Consider the following 11,970-nt stretch of genomic DNA (forward strand, 5'->3'; position numbering starts at 1 on the left):
ATTCTGCTAAAATTTATATCGAAAAGCTGTTGAAAATGTATGTATTTTTATCATTTTAATGTGATCTTGACTCGACAGAAAACAAATGTCATGGGATATACTGTGAACATTATTTGGAAACCCTATTGGGGAAGTCAACCACCTTTGCATTTTTTTTCTTTGTTTAATTTGTTTTCTACATTGTAGATTAATATTAAACACTTGAAAACAATTAAGGAACACATATTTAATTATGTGGTAAAAAGTAAAATGAATGTTTGGCCTCCACAACCCCCTGATCTAAACCTGATCCGCTGAGATGGTAATTTGGGATGAGCTAGAGCTTCACAGCATGAAGGAAAAGCAGAAACTATTGTTCAGCACCTCCAGGTACTTCAATATGCTGAGAAACTATTCCAGGTGACTCTCACTCTAAATGTGAGAATCTAAAGTATAAAACATTCTTGTTTGTTTGTTTAACACTTTAAATGTTTAATGTCTTTAATATTGAATTTACAATGTAAAAAAAATAAAGAAATAACTTATGGTATGAATAGAGGTGTGTCCATTAATTTGACTGGTACAGGACACAGAGATTTGGGGGTAAAGAGTCTTTTAGTAGACTCTTAATCTTTTCATTTTCATTGATATAAAGTGTTTTATAAACACAATAAAGAGTGTAGAGCTCTTTATTCAGCTTTTCTGAATAAAACTCATTTCTTTGGTTTTACCAAATTAAAAACCATTGGAAAATAAATCAAGAGGAAGATGGATAATCAGGAGTTGCATAAAGTTATCCAAAAGCAGTGTGTAAGACTGGTGAAGGAGAACATGCCAAGATGCATGAAAACTGTTATTAAAAACCAGGGTTAATGAACTAAATATTGATTTCTGAACTCTTTATGAATATAAACTTATTTTCCTTGCATGATTTGCTCTGCATCTTTTTTGTCATTTCTCATTTTTTGCAAATAAAGGCTCTAAATGACAATATTTTTATTTGTAATTTGGGAGAAATGTTGTCAGTAGTTTATAGAATAAAACAACAATGTTTATTTTACTCAAACATATACCTATAAAGAGCAACATCTGAGAAACTGATTCAGAAACTGAAGTGGTCTTTTACTTTTTTTCCAGAGCTGTACATGTATCAATTGAAAAGAGACAGTAATTCCACCAGCCATTCACCCACAAGCTAATTTGTGGTCTCATCATTTTCAGCTTCAGTTCTAGTGCTTTATATAGTTATACTTTATGGGCTTTTTAAACATTTGTGCTTTCCATTTTTGCGCTTCATACTAAACTAACACGTATCTACTTTTGAGCTACATCTTGAGTTGAGTGTTGACTGTTTTTTCTGCAGATTTCAGAAGAAAAAACACAGAGAGGAAGTGTGTAAAGCCTGCTTTTGGAGAGGTGTGAAAGCCCCTCACAAGCCCGCTTACATAGCCCCTCTTCTTTTATCTGTGTGCACGTTCTATGCAGAAGATAATAGTAGCAAGATGAAGAGCAGGACTGTGTGGAGTGCAGCTCGGTAAGCTATAATTTTATTACAGTTTAACACAATTAGGTCTTACCTAGTATTTTGTCACTGTTCTGTAAAAGTTTTTCCATTTTCAGTTTTTGATCCAGTCTGTATTTCTTTATATTCAGTTTATCTGAATTTTATGATGAATAGACCAATAGAAATGCCCCAAAATGTCATGAAATAAAATCTTCTGACAGTGAAGTACATTAAAAGTTATGATTGTAAAGTTCTTCCACTGTGAAAGTTAATGCTTAAAAAATATGATGTTTTTTACATGAAAGTGAAAACATATAGGCAGTGTATGAGTGCTAAATCCACATCAATCACTGTACCTGTGGAAAACTGTTCACTATCACTATTGTGTCAAACAAAACTACTGTATGGGTGAGCACACATCTCACTGTCATTTAACAAAGAGCTTTTTACCCCAAATAGTGAGAATGTCTTTATTTGTTCTATAAAACTTTTTTTTTTAAATATAAAATAATTCCGATTATAGAGAGTATATCAAAGTAGATATAAAACATATACTGTACATTATTTCTGGTTACAATTTCCAAATAAGTTCCAAAGCCAACCAACTGTAGCGATTGTTTATTACATGAGCTCCACACAAACCACGTAACCATGCTCTGAACTTGTGGGCTGTGGCAAGAATACGCCGGTGATTGTGTAAGCAGTGTTGACTTTTATTTCCTTTACAGAAACATGGCACCTCAGAGTTTCCTCCTGGCTGTAATCCATCTATCAGGTAACAGAGCTGTTTATTTTAGTGATTTCTATTCATTTTTCTGTAATCATGTGTCTGTTTTATGTCTTCTGCTGCAGTCTTGCTGCAACGACTCCCTGAATGAGTAACTGGTGGTTTTATGTAGCACCAGGGTTACACTATTGTTATAAGGTCAATTAACCCTTATTGTTACTGTGAAGATCATTGTTTCTGATAGGACTGTGGTTATAGAGGGACAACTGAAAGTACAATTTTATCCCAGGATTTGGTTTCAAAATGTGGTTTTGCTGAAGCTTAGCTATCACTGTTAACACTAAAATAATTTGAAACTATGGAGAAACCCCTGAAGGTTCTTGTTAAAATCTTTAAGAATATATTTTTTTTAGAAGAAAATGTTTCTTGAATCAAGTTTTCTTTAAATTACCTTAAAATCTAATCCTGAGAGGCAGTTTTATTTTCTGAACATGGATTACACACTAACAAGAAGCATCCAACCTTTTTTAGGACAATATTAGAACTTTCTTTTGCTAAAATGTGGTTCCTTATAATGGAAAACGTTAAATATGGCTCTTTCAAGAAAAATAACAAAAACAAAATCTATTTTCACCATGACTGAGAACACGTTGCATACGTTCTTCATAGAATCCTCAAAATGTATTTTTTTTCTAAATGTCACCTAAATGAGTCACTGATGAAACTGGTTTCATGTTGCACCCTTTTTTGTACTTTATAGAAGCCATTTGCTTTGAATGTGGTTCTTTATAGGGTTCCTTATCATGGAGAAAATATGGTTAATTTAAGAAAACTAGAAAAGTTCATTTCCTGAAGGAAACGCAGGATGGTTGCACAGCTAAAATGGCTCCCACCATTCACTATGGTGGTTGCTATGTTGTGTCTAAGTGGCTGCAAGGTGGTTGCTAAGGTGTTGCTGAGAGGTTTTTAAGGTGTTGCTATGGTATCCTTTGTGGTTGCCAGGTGGTTGTTAAGTGGTTGCTAAGGTGTTGCTATGGTATCTGTGGTGGTTTCTATGGTGTTGCTAAGTGGTTATTAAGGTGTTGCTAGGTTGTTTCTAAAGCCTTGCTATGGTATCCATCATGGTTGATATGGTGTTGCTGAGTGGTTGCTAAGGTGTTGCTAGGTAGGTTTTTAAGGTGTTGCTATGGTATCCATAGTGGTTGCTAAGTTGTTGCTAAAATGTTGCTAAGGTGTTGCTATGGTATCCTTTGTGGTTGCCAGGTGGTTGCTAAGTGGTTGCTAAGGTGTTGCTATGGTATCTGTGGTGGTTTCTATGGTGTTGCTAAGTGGTTGTTAAGGTATTGCTAAGTTGTTTCTAAAGCCTTGCTATGGTATCTGTGGTGGTTTCTATGGTGTTGCTAAGTGGTTGTTAAGGTGTTGCTAGGTTGTTTCTAAAGCCTTGCTATGGTATCCATCATGGTTGATATGGTGTTGCTAAGCAGTTGATAAGGTTTTGCTAGGTTGGTTGCTAAGGTGTTGCTATGGTGTCTGTGGTGGTTACTATGATGTTGCTAAGCAGTTACAAGGTGGTTGCTAATGTGTTGCTATACTGTCTGTGGTGGTTACTATGATGCTGCTAAGCAGTTGCTAGGTGGTTACTATGGTGTTGCTATGGTGTCTGGTGGCTCGCAGATAATCTAAATATAAATCTTTACATAAATAGCTAAAGAATTATTGTTCTCTATCATTGAGAACATATTGCACTTGATTCTTTAATGTTCTATAAAGAACCAAAAAGGAGAACATGTTGTTTTGTTATAAGTGTGGTTCTTTATATGGTTCCTTATCCTAGAACATTTTTTAAAAATAAAATAACAAATACATCATATACATACTGACATGACAAAAGTCATAGGGTAGCAGTATGTAAATTCATCATTAAATGTTACTCCAAGGGAGAGCTTGGGAATACCTGCACCTGTATTAGTTGTGAGTTGTTATCTTGTGAGTGCGGTTTAACACTGACCAGCATGCTGATGGCAAGGTGATGTAAATTATCAGGTGGAGTTGTAGTGAGGTCTGATTGGTTGGGTGCCAGATGGATGGGACAGTCCATTTCCAAATGATTTGTGGGAATTTATGGACATTCATTGATCTACAGTGTCACATGTGTACCTGAAGTACAGCATATAAGGAATTATTACCCACAGTGGGTGATAAGGATTGTGATCGGCACCATCTGGCTGAATTTTGTCTGTACAAATAGACTCCACGGGCATGGCAAAAGTTATGAGACACTAGTCCCATGCTAGTTCTTTTCCTATTATATGTGGCAAGCTTTATGATAAGTGTGTTATTTACATTGGTCCTTATAATGGAGAACATGTTAAATATAATTCATTAAAGAATCTTGGAATATTATGGAGTATTAAAGCAGCCACTCCATTAAAATGTGCAGGGCACCACAAACAAACCCTACTATTAACCTTTTTGCAAACCCTAGCAAACACCTGGGATTCCATTGTAGCTAGTTAGGCCACCTAGCTAGCCTACAGTAGCAACCCAGGATCTTATGGGCCATTCCACCAAATTATTATTAAGCATATTGTCTTGTTTTTCTGTATATTTGATCTTATTGTAACTATGACTGAGGAGGTCAATCTTAACACTCATCCCTGTTAACTAAATAAATCCTTAGATCTTATGTTATTTATATTGAGAAAATTACTACAATGTGTTTGGTGTCCTCATGCTATTAGCATAGCCGCCATTTAGCTATTTTTTATGTTTTTGCTAATTCTGTGCTAAAAACTCATTCCTGTTATTTAAAAAATAAATAGTAATAGGACTGAGTGCCAGTAACAGGAGTGATTTTTTGTGATAAATATCAATTATTTGTACATGCAGCATTTCTTTAGAATAACGGCTTTCTTAAGAGAAAATCAAAGGAACTTGCTTTAAGACATGCTTTTTGAATGTCGCATGAGTTTTGTAACGTTCTTCGGCTTAGAGACCTGCCTGAGTTTGACCAGTACATGTTTTGAAAAGTTAAATACATGTGTTATTAGATTCAAGGTTGAAAAAATGAAAAAAGTTAATTTGGAAGAGTTACAACAAGCAAACGGCATCCATTCGGTGGAATGGTCCTTATAGTAACCAGAGGCGGTTCTTTAATTAGGCAAACCTAGGCATTTGCCTAGGGCCTCGACCAAATCTGTCCTCCATAGGGGCCCCCAAATCTGACCATCCCAGCTATAGTAAATACACCAAAAACAATGTTAATTTGTTACTTACAGTTGTGGTCAAAAGTTTACATACACTTGTAAAAAAACATAATGTTATGGCTGTCTTGAGTTTTCAATAAGTTCTACAACTCTTATTTTTCTGTGATAGAGTGATCGGAACACATACATGTTTGTCACAAAAAACAGTCATAAAATTTGGTTCTTTCATAAATTTATTATGGGTCTGCTGAAAATGTCACCAAATCTGCTGGGTCAAAAATATACATACAGCAACATTAGTATTTGGTTACATGTCCCTTGGCCATTTTCACGGCAACTAGGCGCTTTTGGTAGCCATCCACAAGCTCCTGGCAAGCTTCAGGTCGAATGTTTGACCACTCTTCTTGACAGAATTGGTGCAGTTCAGCTAAATGTGATGGTTTTCTTGCATGAACCCGTTTCTTTAGCACTGTCCACATGTTCTCAATGGGGTTTAAGTCAGGACTTTGGGAAGGCCATTCTAAAACCTTAATTCTAGCCTGGTTTAGCCATTCCTTTACCACTTTTGATGTGTGTTTTGGGTCATTGTCTTGTTGGAACACCCAACTGCGCCCAAGACCCAACCTTCGGGCTGATGGTTTTAAGTTTTCCTGCAGAATTTGGAGGTAATCCTCCTTCTTCATTATCCCATTTACTTTCTGCAAAGAACCAGTTCCACTGGCAGCAAAACATCCCCAGAGCATAATACTACCACCACCATGCTTGACAATAGGCATGGTGTTCCTGGGATTAAAGGTCTCACCTTTTCTCCTCCAAACATATTGCTGGGTGTTGTGGCCAAACAGCTCAATTTTTGTTTCGTCTGACCAGAGAACTTTCCTCCAGAAGGTTTTATCTTTGTCCATGTGATCAGCAGCAAACTTCAGCCGAGTCTTAAGGTGCCTTTTCTGGAGCAAGGGCTTCTTTCTTGCACGGCAGCCTCTCAGTCCATGGCGATGTAAAACACGCTTGACTGTGGAGACTGACACCTGTGTTCCATCAGCTTCCAAATCCTTGCAGACCTGCTTCTTGGTGATTCTTGGTTGACTCTTGACCATCCTGACCAATCTCCTCTCGGCAGCATGTGATAGCTTGCGTTTTCTTCCTGATCGTGGCAGTGACACAACTGTTCCATGCACTTTATACTTGCGTATAATTGTCTGCACAGTTGCTCTTGGGACCTGTAGCTGCTTTGAAATGGCTCCAAGTGACTTCCCTGACTTGTTCAAGTCAATAATTCGCTTTTTCAGATCCACACTGAGTTCCTTTGACTTTCCCATTGTAGCTTTTGTAGCTGAGTCTAATCACTGGGTCAAATGAGACCTATTTAAATGGGCTCATGAGAAGTCAACAGCTGTAGTCAATCAGAATCACTTACAAGAAGTGAAGAGGCCATGACATGAAGCTAATTTGATTGACACAACTCGCTACATCACTAAAATTGACAAATTTTGTTGCTGTATGTATATTTTTGACCCAGCAGATTTGGTGACATTTTCAGCAGACCCATAATAAATTTATGAAAGAACCAAATTTTATGACTGTTTTTTGTGACAAACATGTATGTGTTCCGATCACTCTATCACAGAAAAATAAGAGTTGTAGAACTTATTGAAAACTCAAGACAGCCATAACATTATGTTTTTTTACAAGTGTATGTAAACTTTTGACCACAACTGTATGTAAAGTAAAGAAAAAAAATTATTTCTATTAAAAAAACAACAGAAATATCAGTAGAATACCGAATTAATGTCTAAATACTAATTGTCCAAACACACATGCCCCCCTCCGTTGCTCGCATTGAACTATTCCATAATATGATGACGTAGCAACGTGCCACACGACGTGACTTCAAACCAAAACAGCGGGAACTGTACGCGACTAGAGTGACAGCTGTCACAGTGAAAATGAAGCAGAGTTATGAAAGTGGTTCTGCTAAACGAAAGAAACGGGCAGAGAGCAAAAGAATCGCAGATGCACTGCCAAAATTTACCTCCTTTTTTACACCTCCTGGACCGATCAGTGTTTTTGGGGCAGATTCCGATCGCTGGTCGTCTTTCACCACGATCGGCTGATCGCCGATACCGATATTGGGCGGGGCCAAATGCCACATTAATGCCACACAGGTGCCAGACAAACCTGGTACAGATTCCCCTAATCACATCCATGCCTAAGCAAACACTGGTAATTTACACTGATAGTAAATAAACACAAGAGTGTTACTGACCTAAATAAACGCTTCTTAGAAGAGATATAAGTTATGTGTTAATATTTATAAGACAATACCTGACAAAATTTGTTTTAATGACGTTAATAAACATTACTGTGGTAGCGCTAGTCACAGTTTCACCGCAGCAAAGGACGAGCATGTGAATCACTTATCTAACCAGCCTTTACTGATTTCTGCCCCCAATAACCCTTTCAATAACCTCCAATAGCCTTTAATAGTCTTCAGGAGCCTTCAACAGTCTTACCTTGCAGCCGTGGTGTGTCCATTAAACTCCGTAGTTATAAACATCATGAGGTTAGCAGCGCGCTAACTGACCTGTTTATAATGTAATCCGAGCAGTGACTCCGTGACGGCTGCTCTAAACTGCTGCTGTTATCTGGTTGGGCTGAAAGATGAACTGTAGAGAGCTGTATTATCCGTTTAGTGGGGTTAAAACCTTTATTCCCTACACAGATGAACAGGAAAGGCTCCAGACTGGCTGAACTGAGCCCTGTAGCCCGTGGCTGGGCTGTAGCTCTGAGTGAGTAAAGACAGCTGGGCTTGTGCTGCTGCTGCAGCTCCGACTAGTGGTTGGATGAGGAACTGCAGCTTCCTGTAAGCGAGCAGTTTCTCCGGTTTCACCAGTTTCATCCACACACAGCTCTGATAAACTGCTTAACCCTAAACTCCTGAATCAGATCGGCTAAAATCAGAAGAATATCTGCCTATCGCCGATACCGCATTTTGGCTGAAAATCGGCCGATACCGATACACTGCCGATCGATCGTTCCATCTCTAGTTATTTGGTTTATATGTGTGTTTTAAGAATGAGGGTCCCTTGTTTATATTTTGCCTAGGGCCCCAAAATGGCTAGATCTGCCCCTGATAGTAACGGTAATGTTACACTTGGAACAACCACTTGTTTCTACTTTATACTGTTTCATAAGAAGAGATCCATTGGCCTGTACAACATGGAGCCATGAGGGTTCCCAAACTTCACTCTAAGAACCTGTTCAATTGTACTTTTTATGTTATTATTAATTTGTGCTATATTTACTTTTTTGCCTCTTGACATTGCAGCATACGTCTATGGTAATGTCAGCGTGGAGCAATGGCCGCCCACAGCACAGCACTCAACAGGAGAAAACACCACCCTGTTCTGCAGGATCCGCGCAGACAGAGAAACAAACATTACCAAATGCCGCATAGATTGGTACAGGCAGAGCGAGGATGGCAGGCTTCCAGAGATCAGACAGCTCTTACAGTTCAGAGGAAGGTTCCAGGAGCATGTGAATGACAGCCAGTGGAGCAGCAACCTCTCACTGACTGCACTTGAGCTGAATGACACCGGCAGGTTCTTCTGCAACTACTTCTGCCTGATTAACAGAACATTACCGGCACGTCAGTATGGTGGAACAGGCACAAATCTCAGTGTCTATGAAGAGAAAAGGGCTCCTAGGATAACAGATGCTGTTATTTCTACTACTACTATTACTGCTGGTAAGTGACACCAAGTGGTCAAGTCATGTGTTTGAAGGATAGTAACAAATATGTAAATAATTACAGGTATATCATGATTGGACACTTGCCACAAATGGGTGTAAAACTGCTTCCTTAGCTGAACTTTAAAGGAGAAACATGTAAAAGTACTAACCTTTGTTGAATAGCACGCCTCCATTCTCCCGCAGCTTTCTGAGATCCAGTAATTTTGTTCTTTTTGCCCAGCACTCTTAACAACGGCCGCTTCGGGGCATATTTTGCAAATGATAAATCACTTTTTACACCATTATCCAGGCTCAACGTAACTCCACACCTCATTGGTAGTATCCGGAAAGCCCTGACATTTAAAACAAGGCATTAAGAACTTAAAAAGTGCACAGATAGCTTATTAAAATACGCTGTTTACAACCTGTAGCGTAAGCTTCAGCTCCAGGTGCCACCATCATGGTACTGATCATGAAATAGACTTATATACATAGACGCCACATAACCTACCTCCTGGTGTAGCAGCCAGCCACTACAATCGTGTGCCCCCAGTGCATTTATTAGTACTGAGGAAGGTGTTTATTACACCTGTAATAATCACAACTCTACAAATTTTTACCTGATTTTCATACGGTTTGATTTGTTACAAACAACAGAGATGTAGTAATGATACAGAATGCTGTCACACATTACAAATACGTGCTTTCATGCTGAAATACTTTGTATTATGCTCTTTAACAAAGACGGACATCTCTGCTGTCTGAACCAAACCATGTGAAAACCAAACCATGTGAAAATCGGGTAAAAATTGGTTGAGGCGTGATTAATATAGGTGTATTAAACACCTTCCTCAGTACTAATAATTTTTGTGCACTTTTAAAGCCTTGTTTTAAATGTCAGGGCTTTCCAGATTCTACCAAAGAGGTGTAGAGCTACTTTGAGCCTGGATAACGGTGTAAAAAGTGATTTATCGGGGGCAAAATATACCCCTATGTAGCCGTTGTAAAGAGTGCTGGGCAAACAGCACAAAATTGCTGGATCTCTGAAAGCTGCGGGAGAATGGAGATGGGCTATTTAACAAAGGTAAGTACTCTTTATCATGTTTTACTACACAAAAAGTCAATTTTACACCAGAGTTCTCTTATAAACAGGCTCCCTTTGGGTAGTGTACCTCTAGGTGAGAGTTTGCTGACCTCTAGAAATGCCTCTACAACCTAATCAAGATTCATTCTGCCCAGCTGAATATATGCATACACATATTTGTGTATGACATTTATATACTTGGAATAAAATCTTTTTACATCTTTTTTTTTTTGTAAAAGCTGCTAATTTGAAGATAGAATGGATAGATTTTTTAAAATTAAATATGAGGACACCTGTTTTTTCAAACATCAAGGGTATTTCTACTAGATTTTGCATTTCTATTAGCATAGCATTGCTGTGGAGATTTGATTGCATTCAGTGACCAGAGCATTGGCAAGGTCAGGATGTTGGGTGATTACTCCTCTACCTCACATGCTGGCCCCACAACTTTCACAACTTTACTTTAACTCTTATGCAACTCATAAGTATTGGATGGAGCACTATTATTCCAATGATCACAGTTCCACTGCTCCACATCACAATGCTTTATATGGTTGATGATTTACTTTTACTTTTTGTTTCAGGTACATTTGATGAGGAAACCACAAATGATGTCCTTTTCACAATCCTTCTTTTTCTTCCTTTATCATTAAAGCTGGTTGTATCTGTGTTTTTATGCACTTACACATTGTTTTCATTCTACGTCCGCTGTTATTGCTTGTTCTCATTTACTCATTTAATAAGAATCTAAAGTCCTTTTTTGCTGAATCTGTCTCCTGATTAATTTCACACCTGTGGTTGTTGTGTTCTGTACAGCAGTTCTATTACTTTCCGTTAGCATCAGATGACTTATTTCTTCCATCTGTTAAATGTTAAGCACCCACAGGCTCATGGGCACTTATCTGCACCCACAGACTGTATCGTTCCACCTAGTGAAACCTTTTTGTAATCACTTCTGATGATCTAAGAGACAGACAGTGTTGGCTTGAAGTGGGTGGGCTACAAAGGTGCAGTATGAAAGCAGGCTTAACTACAGGCCATCTGAACCATCAGAAGCTGCTTATTACATTTCATAAATACCTAAAGTCAGGCTCAAGATGATGTATTGCTATTTTATTATTGTTTAGTACATACTGTATATATTGTACACAATATTGAATGACTTTAACTGAGAAACAATAATAAAAACAATTTTAAAATGTTTTTGCATTATTTATTTATGCAAATAGATAAATAAATAATTGAAATGTATTCATTTAAATTATAAAAATATTTTCAAAATTTTGGGAATATACAGTCATATGAAAAAGTTTGGGCACCCCTATTAATCTTAATCATTTTTAGTTCTAAATATTTGGGTGTTTGCAACAGCCATTTCAGTTTGATATGTCTAATGGACACAGTAATATTTCAGGATTGAAATTAGGTTTATTGTACTAACAGAAAATGTGCAATATGCATTAAACCAAAATTTGACCGGTGCAAAAGTATGGGCACCCTTTTCATTTTATTGATTTGAATACTCCTAACTACTTTTTACTGACTTACTGAAGAACAAAATTGGTTTGGTAACCTCATTGAGCTTTGAACTTCATAGCCAGGTGTATCCAATCATGAGAAAAGGTATATAAGGTGGCTAATTGCAAGTTGTTCTCCTATTTGAATCTCCTCTGAAGATTCATCAAAACGACTCTCAAATGATCTAAAAACAAAGATTGTTCAACATAGTTGTTCAGGG

The 11,970-nt window shown here is 37.7% G+C and overlaps 1 protein-coding gene across 1 annotated transcript in view; it reads left to right on the forward strand.

Moving 5' to 3' along the window:
• The window catches only part of LOC103028994 (uncharacterized), a 12,435-nt gene extending 1,002 nt beyond the window's left edge, over positions 1–11,433 (forward strand). The window contains exons 2-5 of the mRNA XM_007232351.3: positions 1,343–1,513; positions 2,212–2,258; positions 8,745–9,164; positions 10,817–11,433. Of these exons, the coding sequence (XP_007232413.2) occupies positions 1,482–1,513; positions 2,212–2,258; positions 8,745–9,164; positions 10,817–10,983 (666 nt within the window). The 5' untranslated portion in view covers positions 1,343–1,481 and the 3' untranslated portion in view covers positions 10,984–11,433. The remainder of the gene's footprint in view (positions 1–1,342; positions 1,514–2,211; positions 2,259–8,744; positions 9,165–10,816) is intronic.
• The last annotated feature ends 537 nt before the right edge of the window (positions 11,434–11,970 follow it).

This window comes from Astyanax mexicanus, chromosome 18 (assembly GCF_023375975.1).
Source record: "Astyanax mexicanus isolate ESR-SI-001 chromosome 18, AstMex3_surface, whole genome shotgun sequence".
Classification (NCBI taxonomy): Eukaryota; Metazoa; Chordata; class Actinopteri; order Characiformes; family Acestrorhamphidae; genus Astyanax; species Astyanax mexicanus.